Genomic DNA, 12,642 nt, shown 5'->3' with positions numbered 1-12,642 from the left:
TCAGAGATTAAAAAATGTATTTAATTTCCCAAATTTTGATTCACTTTTTCCCTTAAATTTATTAAAAATATCAATCAGGTTATGATTAACCTCTTACAATCTGATACGGAATTCACCTATATTTCTATAAATCTTGAGATTTCTTATTAGCTGGTGCTTATTTTTTTTTTAATGAAATCTTTCACTTTCTTGTATAGCTTTTCAATGATGTATAAGATAAGTGACTGTACTTCCTGGCTTGTGATCTCTTTGGGGAGCTATAAATACATTGCTGTTTTTTATTATTAAATGAAATTTATAGGTAAAGTGCCCTGTTACACAGAATGAACCACAGAAGGATTTCTCAGACACTCATCCAGATGGAGCACAAATCTAAAGTCTACATACAAACTTCTAAGAAATCACCTTTGCTATCTTATGTGTAATTCTGCTTCTTGGGCTTCTAGAAGAATTGATTCTGTTAAAAATAATCCCATACAAAAATCAAAAAGAAACATCAGTATTCTCTCAATACCTTCAGTTGTTTAAGACCATCTTAGCAGGAGAATTTGTGCTGCCTTATGAATTCTAGACGGCTCAGTTTCCTGCAGAGTATATTTATTGATTCTTTAATGAATAATTAATGTACATATTTCTAGTCTCTCTAGATATAATGAGGAATAATTCAGCCATCTTTCTATTTTTACATGATTATTAGAAAATTAATATATTAATATAATTTCTCCCACATGACTTCATGAAATGTACACAGAGTAATATGATAGTATAGTGGACAACTACAGCACTTTCCGAATGCCAGACATCTTTTAAATGCCCTCCTTAATTTGGTGACTTAGCTACACAATGAGTGTTATATTCCTAGCTAAAAATCAGACATTTTCTTTTCCAGTGTCCTGGTAGCATGTGACCTAGGCTCTACAAATCAGACCCAGTAATGCCAGCTTTTGTGCATTTGAGAGAAACATGAAGAAGAAGAAATCCACTTCTGATGAGGGTGGCAGAAAGGAAGACATCTAATTTTCAGGGGCAGCAGTGACAGAAATCCTGCAACCTAGAGCCCAGCATTATGGTGTGACTTACAGTGTCTTTGCCCAGCGGCAGTAACTATCAGGATTTCCTTGAAGCAATCTTGGGGGCTGTGTTTGTTCTTGGCTAAAGCTTCCAAGCCTGACTTCTGGATAGCCTTGTAATTCTATAAACTGGCCAATTTCCTTAAATAATTTTTTTTCTGTTTTAATTACCTTGAGAGGATTATGTTGCTAGCAACTAAAAAAAATCCTGACTAATTCAGATGGTAAGTGCTACCAGAAATAAAAAAGAAAGATAACCACACACACACAAATACATATATACACATATACATATATGTGTATATATGTATTTGTGACATTCAGGTATAGTAAAAAATACACATGTGATCCAGAATAAAGAATGACAGCTGCTACAACATGGATGAACATGAGGACTTAACGTTAAATCAAATAAGCCAATTATATGTAGAGAGACAAATACTGTATGACTCTACTTATATGAGGTATCTAAAATAGTCAAATTCTTGGAAACGAAGAGGGGACTGATGATTGCCAGGGTCTGAGGGGAGGAGAAAATGGGGAGTTAATAATCAAGGGGCATAAAGTCTCAGTTAAGATGAATAAGCAGAGATCTGCTGTACAACGCTGTACCTAAAGTTAACAATAATATATTTGTTAAAGAATTTGTTAAGAAGATAGATCTTACGTTAAGTGTTCTTTCCACAATTAAGTAAGTAAAATAAATTTTTAAAACCCACTACCATGTACTCTTATTATTCAAAGGCATGTCTAATTTTAAAAACATATTGGGGAATTTAAAAATCTTGATAGCGACTTGAACATACCATCTTTATCAGCAGTGTCTTGAGGCTTCGATTTCAAAGTGAAGATCTTTCGTAGCTTACAGTTAGCTGAGACAGTAATTCCATCCAGTGACTGGAAAACTGCTCCTTTGAATATTTCACTGGTAAATGCCACCAAATCAATGCACAGATTGCACCACTAAAATAAAAAAAAAAGGAAAGAGGATTGAACACTTTTCATAGTCACATAAATGAACAAACCATCTATATATGGAAAAGTCCAAAGAGTTGGGGTAATCTTCGGGATCAAACAGCCCCAATCCAATTTTCCGCTTTAGACAAATCTACCTCTGTTTCGGCTTTAATTTTTTTAAAAACTGTCTTGATTCTTTCAAAGAAATTATCATAATGTAAACTATACATTGGTCACCTGGATACAGAGTTCTCATCATGGAGACAAGGTTTCAACCACTTTGGGAAATAACTAGATCTGTAGGCAGTATGCTAGTGGGAAGCTAACTGCAGGTGCGTTAGACCACTTAAATCTTAGAAATCAGGGATAAGCAGCCAATTGTTCCTTCAAGAGGACTAATTTGATCACAATTAGCCATTTATATTTGTTCAAAAAAAGGCATGGATAAAACTGAAATTAGAAGCTGGGTCTAAATTGTGGTTAGTGTTGTCTACTTACAACCAATTAACCTATTGTACAGAAATAGATTCTTCGAAAGAATTTGTAATTATGCCTGGTATTTGCCAGTTTTTAAAGTACTCTTGCAGGGACTAATTTCTGCCCATTAAACAATTAGACCCCTCAATACTTCACTACATGAATTCTCTAAATGGTCTGACTGAGTTAAAGAAAAGAAGAAACTAATCATCTAGTAAAAAATTAAGACATATTTAAGAGTGCAGAACAAAAACATGAAACAGAATTTTTGAAATTAAAACAAAAGCAGTATTTAAAATTCTGCTTTGATTAAAATATCAGGCTCTTGCATTATTTGCTCAGAAACAGTTTACATAAGGCCTATTTTATTAATCTATCAAAATTGAAAGCTATATTAATTGATAAAGGAAACAATAATGTTATTTTAAAGTCAAATTCCATTTAGGAGTGTTGATTTTAATATAGAGGAGAACCTGAGTTTGTTTCCATAGTAGAAAAGCAAAAGAGATTGTAGTAAATTATTGATTAAATATTATTTTCTTTGTAGATGTCTCAAAAGTAACATTATATTCCCAGGTCATAGGGATGCTCTGGTCTTTTGGGGGAAAAGGAGTCTGGTGCAATAAAAGGTAGGAAGTAGGACTAAGTGTGAAGTAATAATGAGATTGCCTTGACCACTGGGGGATGTGCTCTGGTGAGCTGTAGGAAGTGAGGTCAGGTTCGGGAGGAGCTGGAAGATCGGGAAGAGAACCTTGGACCCCAGAGGCTAAAGTGTCACCGTGGTTCTTAAAGGAGAATGTGACAAAGGTAGAGTATTGGGAAGTTTGGACTAACCCTGATGCAGGAATGTCTGGGGTGGTAGAGAGGTAGTGGGAAGAAGGCTGAGACAGGGAAGAGACAGAGGCACAGAAGAAGTAGGTAGTCTCCGTTAGTAGTTGAAGCACAAAGTGAGGAGGATCTGGTTAGAAGGCCAGCACAGGAAATGAAATGTAAGGGAGAAACTCAGTATGCATGCCATAGTTTTGGTGAAACACCATGGCCTGGTAAAATCCAGGTTATAGGGAATGGAGATATTGGGGTTTCCAGCTATCCAACAATAATTATGAACATTGTTATTACATCATTATTATTATTATTATTATTATTATTATTATTATTATTATTATTATTATTATTGTTATAAATTTGGGTCCAACTCCTAAAAAGCCCCATTATGCCCCAATTCCAGGCTTTCAGCTGGTTTTCTCAACAGTAATCACATTCATCCATTCCCCATAAGTGCTAAGCACTTAGCACGTGTTAGACATTGCACTTGGCTCCCAGGATACAGCATTGAGTGACAGTCCTTCCAGTCTGGGAAGGGAGTAAGACATGCGGCATCTGCTACATACAGTTAGTACAGAGGGGGCTTGGGGTGGGAGCGGTGGGGAGGTTCAGGAAAGGCTTCTTTTAAGAAACATTAAAAATTTGCTTATCATGATATTGTATGCAAATATAAGCCAAATAGTGCCAACGATTTTATACAAAATGTAGTCCTTTGTTACTTCTCTCATTTAATCATACTGTCAACTCTTAACTGTTTCCTCTTTCCATATTTTTAAATTATATCTCTTCGTTCATCAATTTTAGACATCTGCTCACTTCCTATTATGGTAAGTAAGACTTTAAGTTCACTTACACACCTTACTTCCCCAACTTTATCCTCCCAAAATAATGCTCTCTCATTCTTTCTCTTTCTTTTTGATGCTCTATGATTACCTTTTCTTTCCTTATACAACTTCCTTATATTTCAAGAGTTAATAGCTGCTTTTGAAATTATCTGCTTTATTTTCTTTGAAACAAATATTTTAAGTATTCCTACATCTAGAAAAAAAACTTTTAAAATTTGGAATTGGAAATTGTATTCTATTCTTTAATCTGTTAGCCAACTCCCTCTGGTTAAACCCTACTGGCAATACCTTTTAAATGTACTCCTCCCAGGGATGCAAGAATTCGGGCTCTGTCTGGATATGGATTCCAGCTCCATTACTTATTAGTTATATAATCTTCGCAGTTACATGTCCTTTTTGTGCCTCTCCTTTCTTTATCTGTAAAATGGTGGTGATGACATTTCTCTAATAGAATTGTTAGGAATAAATGTTTAAATACATGTAAGCACTTTTAAAAGTGCCTAGAATATGGTAAGTGCTCAATGTATGCTAACCATATAATCTTTCTGACCATGAAATGAAATGCACAGACCTTAAGGATTCAATGAGTTGTGATCATTTCATATATCTGCTACCACACCCCATCAAGATATAGGACACTAGAATCACTCCAGACAAATCTTTTGTGCTGCTTTCCAATCAGTCTCAAAACTCATCCCTCTCAAGGGTAACCACTGATTTCTTTCACTGTAGACTAGTATTGTCTATGCTATTATTTTATATAAATGGAATCACACTAAATGGCTTCTTAAATGTGGTTCATCAATGTTACTGAATGTATCGGTAGCTCATTCTTGTTTTGCCGAGTAGCACCTTACTCTGAATAAACCACAATTTGTTCAGTCTTTTGTTGTTGGACAATTGGGTTACTTCAAGATTCTGGCTATCATAAATAAAGCTGTTGTGAAATTCAAATTTGTGTACACATACTTTCATTTTCTTGGATATACACTAAGTAGAAGAATTGTTGCATTAAAGGGTAAATGTCTCACTTTATGAGAAACTTCCAAAGGTATTTCCAAAGTGGTTATACCATTTTCCATTTACACTAGAAATTTATGAAACTGCTTTACATCTCAACAATATTTAATACTTTCTATCTCTTTTATTTCAGCCATTCTAGTGAATGAAGTGGTAGTGGTAACTGTGTTTTTAATTTGAATTTTCCTGACTGACGGTATAGAGCTCTTATTCATATGCTTATTTAACCAACTGCGTAATCTTTGATCAAGTATTTTTGCCTTAAAAAGAAAAAGTTATATGTTTTCATTATAGAGTTGTAGGATCTATTCTGGATACAAGTATTTTGTCAGTTATATGTATTAGAAATATCTTCTCCCAGTCTGTGGCTTTATTTTCTTAATAATGTCTTTTTGATGAGCAGTTTAAAATTTTGTTGAAATCCATTTTGTCAATTAATTTTTTATTATGGTTGATGTTTTCTGGGTCCTAAGAAATCTCTTGAAGTAATTTTGTGTTTAGTATTTACATTGGGATCTATGATTCATCTCAAATCAATTTTTTGAATGGTATAAAATTGAGGTTCACTTGTTTGTTTGTTAATAGTCTTTTTCTTTTTTTATTGAAGTATATTCAGTTTATAATGTGTCAATTTCTGGTATACAGAATACGTACACATACGTACATACATGTATTCCTTTTCATATTCTTTTTCATTAGAGGTTACTACAAGATATTGAATATAATTCCCTGTCGCAGTATAAACTTGTTCTTTATCTATTTTATATATAGTAATTAGTATCTGCAAATCTTGAACTCCCAATTTATCCCTTTACACCCCACTTACCAACCATAAGTTCGTTTTCTATGTCTGTGAGTCTGTTTCTGTTTTGTAAACAAGTTTAGTGTGTCATTCTTTGAGACTCCACATATAAGTGATATCATACGGTATTTTTCTTTCTCTTTCTGGCTTACTTCACTTAGAATGAAGATCTCCAGGTCCATCCATGTTGCAGCAAAAGGCATTATTTTACTTTTTATGGGTGAGTAGTGTTCCACTGTACACAAATACCACAACTTCTTTATCCAGTCATCTGTAGATAGATATTTAGGTTGTTTCCATTTCTTGGCTATTGTATATAGAGCTGCTATGAACACTGGGGTGCATTTGCCTTTTTCAATTAGAGCTTACTCCAGACATATGCCCAAGAGTGGGATTGCTGGATCATATGGTAAGCCCATTTTTAGTTTTTTAAGGAATCTCCATACTGTTTTCCATTATGGTTGCACCAAACTACATTCCCCCCAGCAGTGTAGGAGGGATCCCTTTTCTCCACACCCTCTCCAGTGTTTATCATTTGTGGACTTTTGAGTGATGGCCATTCTGACTGGTGTGAGGTGATACCATTGTAGTTTTGATTTGCATGTCTCTGATAATTAGCTATACTGAGCATTTTTTCATGTGTCTATTGGCAATTTGTATGTCTTCAATGGAGAATTGCTTGTTTAGGTCTTCTGCCCATGTTTGGATTGGGTTGTTTGTTTTTTTGTTATTAAGTTGTATGAGCTATTTGTATATTCTGGAAATTAAGTCCTTGTCAGTCACATCATTTGCAAATATTTTTTCCCATTCTGTAGGTTGTCTTTTAATCTTGTTTATAGTTTCCTTTGCTGTGCAAAAGCTTCTAAGTTTAATTAGGTTCCATTTATTTATTTTTGCTTTTATTTCTGTTGCCTGGGTGTAGTCTGCCCTAGAACATTGCTAAGATTTATGTCAGGGAATGCTTTGCCTATGTTTTCTTCTAGGAGGTGTATAGTGTCTTGTCTTTTTTTTAAGTCTTAAAGCCATTTTGAGTTTATTTTTGTGTATGGTGTGAGGGTGTGATCTAATTTCACTGATTTACATGTGGCTGTCCAGCTTTTCCAACACCACTTGCTGAAGAGACTGTCTTTTCTCCATGGTATATTCTTGCCTCCTTTGTCGAAGATTAATTGACTGTTCAGTGTTTTGGGTTTATTTCTGGGCTCTCTATTCTGTTCCATTGATCCATATGTCTTTTTTTGTGTCATTACCATGCTACTTTGATTAGTGTAGCTCTGCAGTATTCCCTGAAGTTTGGGAGGGTTATTCCTCCAGCTTCGTTCTTTTTCTTCAGTATTGCTTTGGTAATTTTTGGTCTTTTGTGATTCCATAGAAATTTTAGGATTATTTGTTCTAGTTCTGTGAAAAATGTCCTGGGTAATTTGATACGGATTGCATTAAATCTGTAGATTGCTTGGAGTAGTATGGTCACTTTAACAATATTAATTCTTTCAATCCAAGAGCATGGGATATCTTTCCATTCCTTTAAATTGTCTTTAATTTCCTTAATCAATGTTTTGTAGTTATCACAGCTGCTCAGTAGGTGTTCTTTCCTAGGGGCTGCTCTTTGCCTGTTCATGGGATCCTACTGTAAGCACGCGCAAAGATTCAAGAGGACCCTGACGCAGATTTCTGAAGCTCCTCTCAGATACACTAACCTACATGTTCCAGCTACCTCAGTCTCAGTCATCCTTAACTCTGATCTCTTTTTCTCTCAGCAAGATGCCATGCTCTGTCTGGGCTCCCATCTCTGCACTGCAGTCCAGAACTGGCCTTCAGAAAACTTGGGAATACAGGACTCATCTCATTTGTTTCTCTCTTTTTGAAGTATGTTGCCTGTTGTCCAAGTTAAAAATTCTTACTTCAACTTTTTTCCAGTTTTATATTTGTTTGGAGTAGAAAGAATAGTTTGATACCAGATAATTTGTCATGGTCAGAAACAGCTATCTAAGCAGTCATTTAAACATCTCCCCTGTTGGGAGCATATCTACTTTGCCAATCCCCAGCCCAAGATTAATTCAGTGCCATTTTCTCCCTTTTTTCATTGACTTTATTCCTGAAGTATCTCTTATATCTATCCTCTTCTATTTCATTGCTACTACACTAATACAGGTTAATATGCCTTACCTGGACTTTACAAAGATTGGTCTCTCTGCCTCTAGTTCTCTCTATTTTGACACTGTACTTATTTTCTAGAATACAGATAATATCATGAAACTTCCCTATGTTATACTTTAAAAAGAAATCTCAAATACTCTAAAAATTCAAACTTCTTAACATGGCTTTCAAAGCCCTTCATGATTTCATCTTGCCTTTTCCAGGATTGTGATCCTGTACATTCTCATTACATATCCCAGTTAAGAGATCAAATGTGACATGAATTTTCATGCTTTTATTTGTGTGTATTCATAATTTAGCTCACATATCTCTACTTATAACAAGCCCCAACTATCAAATCTGATATTTTCCTGTAGTAACATTTGTTTCTTAAGATTAATTTGGTGTTTACCACAGCCCATTATCATGAATTGTTAATTTGTTTGCCTTCTCTGTCTATTATAATCTCTTTGATGAGAAGATTCTATATCACTCACCTTTGGAGTCATACCATTTGGCACAGACCTTGGCCTACAGCAGGGGCTCAATAGATACTTGTTAATTGAATTAAACTGCAAGTTCAGATGTTTATTATGATAACATAGTCACATATTAATAAATACGGATTCACGTCAAAAGAAAATAGTAAAATAACAATATCAACTAACATTAACTGAGCACTTACTAAGAGCTTGGCACTATTCTAAGTAATAACTCATTTAATCCTAACAACTCCTCTATGAAGCAGGTTTTAGAACTGTCACTACCTAACTGATGAGGAAACTGAAGCACAGAGAGAGATAACTGACTTGCTCAAGAGCCCACAGACAAGAAGAGACAAATAGAGTTCAAATCACTACAATCTAGTGTCTAGAGGCCACACTTTAACAACACTCTGCCTGTTCATATGATTTAAAAATAGTGTGACCCTAAAGCTAGATAATCATATTCATTTTCCAGAACAAACTTATTTTTACATAGTTGTTCCTACTTCACATAATTATTCAGGGTCAGGAGAGAAAAGTATGAAACTGTTCTCTTTTCCCCAAATCTCTTCAACACTCATTATTAGACAGGTGGGTAGAAAGAGTAAAAAGCAGATATTTTAAAATGATATGCACATGGGTGAGATGAAAACATTTATAAACCCTCAAATAAGTTATCACAAACATTATAGTGGATTCCAGGTTAGAATGATTTCATTGAGAGACATTCTCTAATTGGAGCTTAAATGTATATCTAAATGACATTGTATCTTAAAAAAAATCTGCCTCCTCCATTCTCTGTTCATTTAATAACACTCAAAAAATTAAATACTGTTAAGAATCCAAAATTTCTAAGTTATTGGCTCTTTGGGGAAAAATGATCTTTGAGGGGAAATTTTAAAAACATTATGCCACGGTTTATAATAAAACCTATTACATATTCCAGAGTTGTGGTTCAAGAAAGTACAAATCCTGAAGAGTAATTCTCTCTCTTTAAATGACAAACACTGGGTATTTGAGTGGTAAAGGTTACTAAAAGAATTTGGCATTGTAATTTATCATACTACTTTGGTACATCTCCAATGAAAGATTAATTCTCAGCGATATCTCATACCTGAACTTTCTATTCAAATGGAATTAAATTTACTGTACATTAAAACATTATTTGGTGGTAAGACATTGATGTTCATCTGATACCATCACCAACTAATTGAAATTGTATTAAAAAGATGTAAGATTGATTTCAGTGAGTCTTGACTAAGTGGCTATCCCCACTGTTTAATATGATAGTTATTAATTTTTAAAACTGCTCTTGCCATTGAAAACCTAAATTAAAAGTATAAATTGTTAGACTTTAAATGTCAAAATGAATCCTTCATACTTGAGAATAACATGAAAAATATTTTTTCTATTTGAAAGGTTGAACATTTTATGGTAACTGGAACAGTAAGTGGCCTCTAAATAACTATTCATGTTGGTATGGCTATACAAATATTAACTTTATTTGTTGCCTCTGGCTATGTAAAGGCTTTAGCTAAAGAACCAAAGCAAAGTGGACCATTTGGCAATTATCCTCTAAATCAGGGACTGCAAACTATAATGCCTAGAGGGCCCAAGCAGATCACTTAAATGAGTGAAGCAGCAAGGGTCTGAGTGCACCCACATCCTTATGAGTGGAGAGGACTCAACTTCACAGGAAAGCTTAAAGCTCCATTAAAAGTGTTCAGTTGCCACACAGCTCTAGTTGCCTGCTTGCTATGCAAGAAAACAGACTCAATGTTAACTTCTGATTTTTAAAAAAAGAGGTCAAAAATTTTAGGTGAAATCTTCTGATCTATAAATGTTATCTGAAATGCTTTAAGAATAGTATATTTTGAGATTTATCACCAAAGTATCTATAGTTTTTAAAAAGTAGAAAGAAGAAGTGAAGAGTGCTTTGGCAAAAAGCAGAGAACTGGGGCCAACATCACACCAACACCAGGGAGGACTCCAGGAGTGGCATTTTGAACGGGTGGAGTGCTCTACCTTGCTGTTCTCTAAAGAAATTTCCCTTAAATATGTTTCAGCTTTAATTCAATAAGGGCTCAGTTGGAATAGATTATACTAGCAGTGGAAAGGAAAGACCTTCTGTTGCTGTAGCATCTCTTGGATTGGGAGAAAAATTATGGGAAATAAGAGCAAGTTTTAGAACTGAATTTCTTAACATTTGTTTGAATACTCCTGGACATTTCTGGAATAGGCAAGAACAGTTAGAAAGCTTATATAATTTGTCCATAATAAACTCATATTTTATTTCCCGTATCAGGAGGCACATTAAAACGTGTCAGTTATCGAGCACTTACTATGTGCCATGTACTGATAGGGACGAGGGATAATAGCCACATGAGACATACTTACAGCCTAAAAGGGGAGACAGATGAGTATAAAAATGATTAAAGTGCAAGGTGAAGAAGTGTCATGAGAATTACAAATTTGTGAATGGTAATGATGAGTTGTACCCAAAATGTCTATCAGCAGATGTGAAATTATGGAGGGCTTCCTGGAAGAAGTAACATGTAAAGAGCAAATAGGAGCTATAATTCTTATCTAAAGCTTAGTCTAATCCAGGTATTGTTCTAAAAGACTTATACTTATTAACTCATATAAATTCCCACAACAACCTTCATAGAATGCATACCTTACATTATCTCATTTTATAAATGAGGAAAATGAACACAGGAACTTGCACAGGGTCACATAACTAGTAAGTGTCAAAACTCAGAATCCATGCTCTTAATGCCTACACATTATTTACATATTTATATTTCATAAAATACAGACTAATTACAACATATTACAAGTATTTATGATTTGATAATTTCCCTGGGAAGGGGAACACTATAGAAACAAATATCTTGCTTTTGCTTATTGCTCAGGACTGCCTCAGATGTAAGTGAGCAGTTTTTCTAGATTCAATTACATTCAAAGAAAAGTTCTAGATGTTTTGTGACCATTTTGCTTTTTAAAACTGAGCAAGAGTTAAAGTCACTTAAGATAGAGACGAGTTTGATTCTTTACACACTAGGATTTTTTTTTAAACAACTATGTGTAACTTTCATGCTTGCATCTCCTTTCTTTCATACTCTGTTGAACTGTCCAGCTGGGGATAGGGAGATGAGGCAGATGAGCTACTGCATACTGCCTCACAGGGCCTATGGCAGCTATTTTCCTTTTAGTTTAAATAGTACATTTCTTATGTCATTACATACCTAGCACTGCTAACACATATTCCTCTTAAGGACTAATTTGCTAAATATGAAAGATCATTCAGTCAAGTTCACTTCCTATCTCAGCAAGATATTTGTTTAGTTTACTTGTAATAGCCAGTATTTTATTTTCACATACTATATTTTCATGAATGCCACTGGATTAAGGGTACACGTGTATGTGTGTGTGTGTGTGTGTGTGTGTGTGTGTGTGTGTGTGTGTGTGTGTGATAGCCATGTACAGAGTATGTTTAGATTTTAATATAATATCCAGAAACTTTGTGGTTGGTTAACTGACAAGGGTGACTGAATTCATAAAACAAGATAATGGTAAACTTGATTTATTAACCACACACAGAATAGTGTATTGGTCTCATATATGATTTAACTCTTGGAAACCACCTAATACTGAGCTCTAAACAGTCTTAGATGAATAAGAAGGACCTCATACTCAAACATAAGAGAACAAACACAATTTCATTTGTAAGGCATTAAAGCATTTCCTTAATGTCTTCATGACTTAATTTTAACAACTAGAATATATGAATTTAATCTTTGTGAATTTATGAATGTTTAATGCAAATTAAATTTAAAAGATTGTACTGCAAACAGAAACCATCCATTTATTCCACAATCCAGCACTTAACCTGTTACTGGGATGTCAATCTCTTAAGTTTTCCAGACTCAAAACTTCAAAGTTAACTTTGATACTTAAAAAAAAAATCTACTTGAACATAAAGCCCAGTGGATGTGACTGAAAGAAATGGCAGCATGCACTCA

The 12,642-nt window shown here is 34.4% G+C and overlaps 1 protein-coding gene across 12 annotated transcripts in view; it reads right to left on the bottom strand.

Annotated features, from left to right (window-relative positions):
* Positions 1-12,642, bottom strand: part of CFAP20DC (CFAP20 domain containing) — a 206,738-nt gene that overhangs the window by 105,638 nt on the left and 88,458 nt on the right. For all 12 annotated transcript variants that reach the window (XR_004312087.1, XR_004312091.1, XR_004312089.1 and 9 more), the window contains one exon: positions 1,877-2,033. Coding sequence is in view for 7 of the 12 variants with exons in the window: in XM_032458170.1 (XP_032314061.1) it covers positions 1,877-2,033 (157 nt within the window). In the remaining 5 variants the exon portion in view is untranslated. The remainder of the gene's footprint in view (positions 1-1,876; positions 2,034-12,642) is intronic.

Source organism: Camelus ferus, chromosome 17 (genome assembly GCF_009834535.1).
Source record: "Camelus ferus isolate YT-003-E chromosome 17, BCGSAC_Cfer_1.0, whole genome shotgun sequence".
NCBI lineage: Eukaryota > Metazoa > Chordata > Mammalia > Artiodactyla > Camelidae > Camelus > Camelus ferus.
The sequence above is the reverse complement of the archived record's forward strand: the minus strand, read 5'-3'. Positions and strand labels throughout refer to the sequence as shown.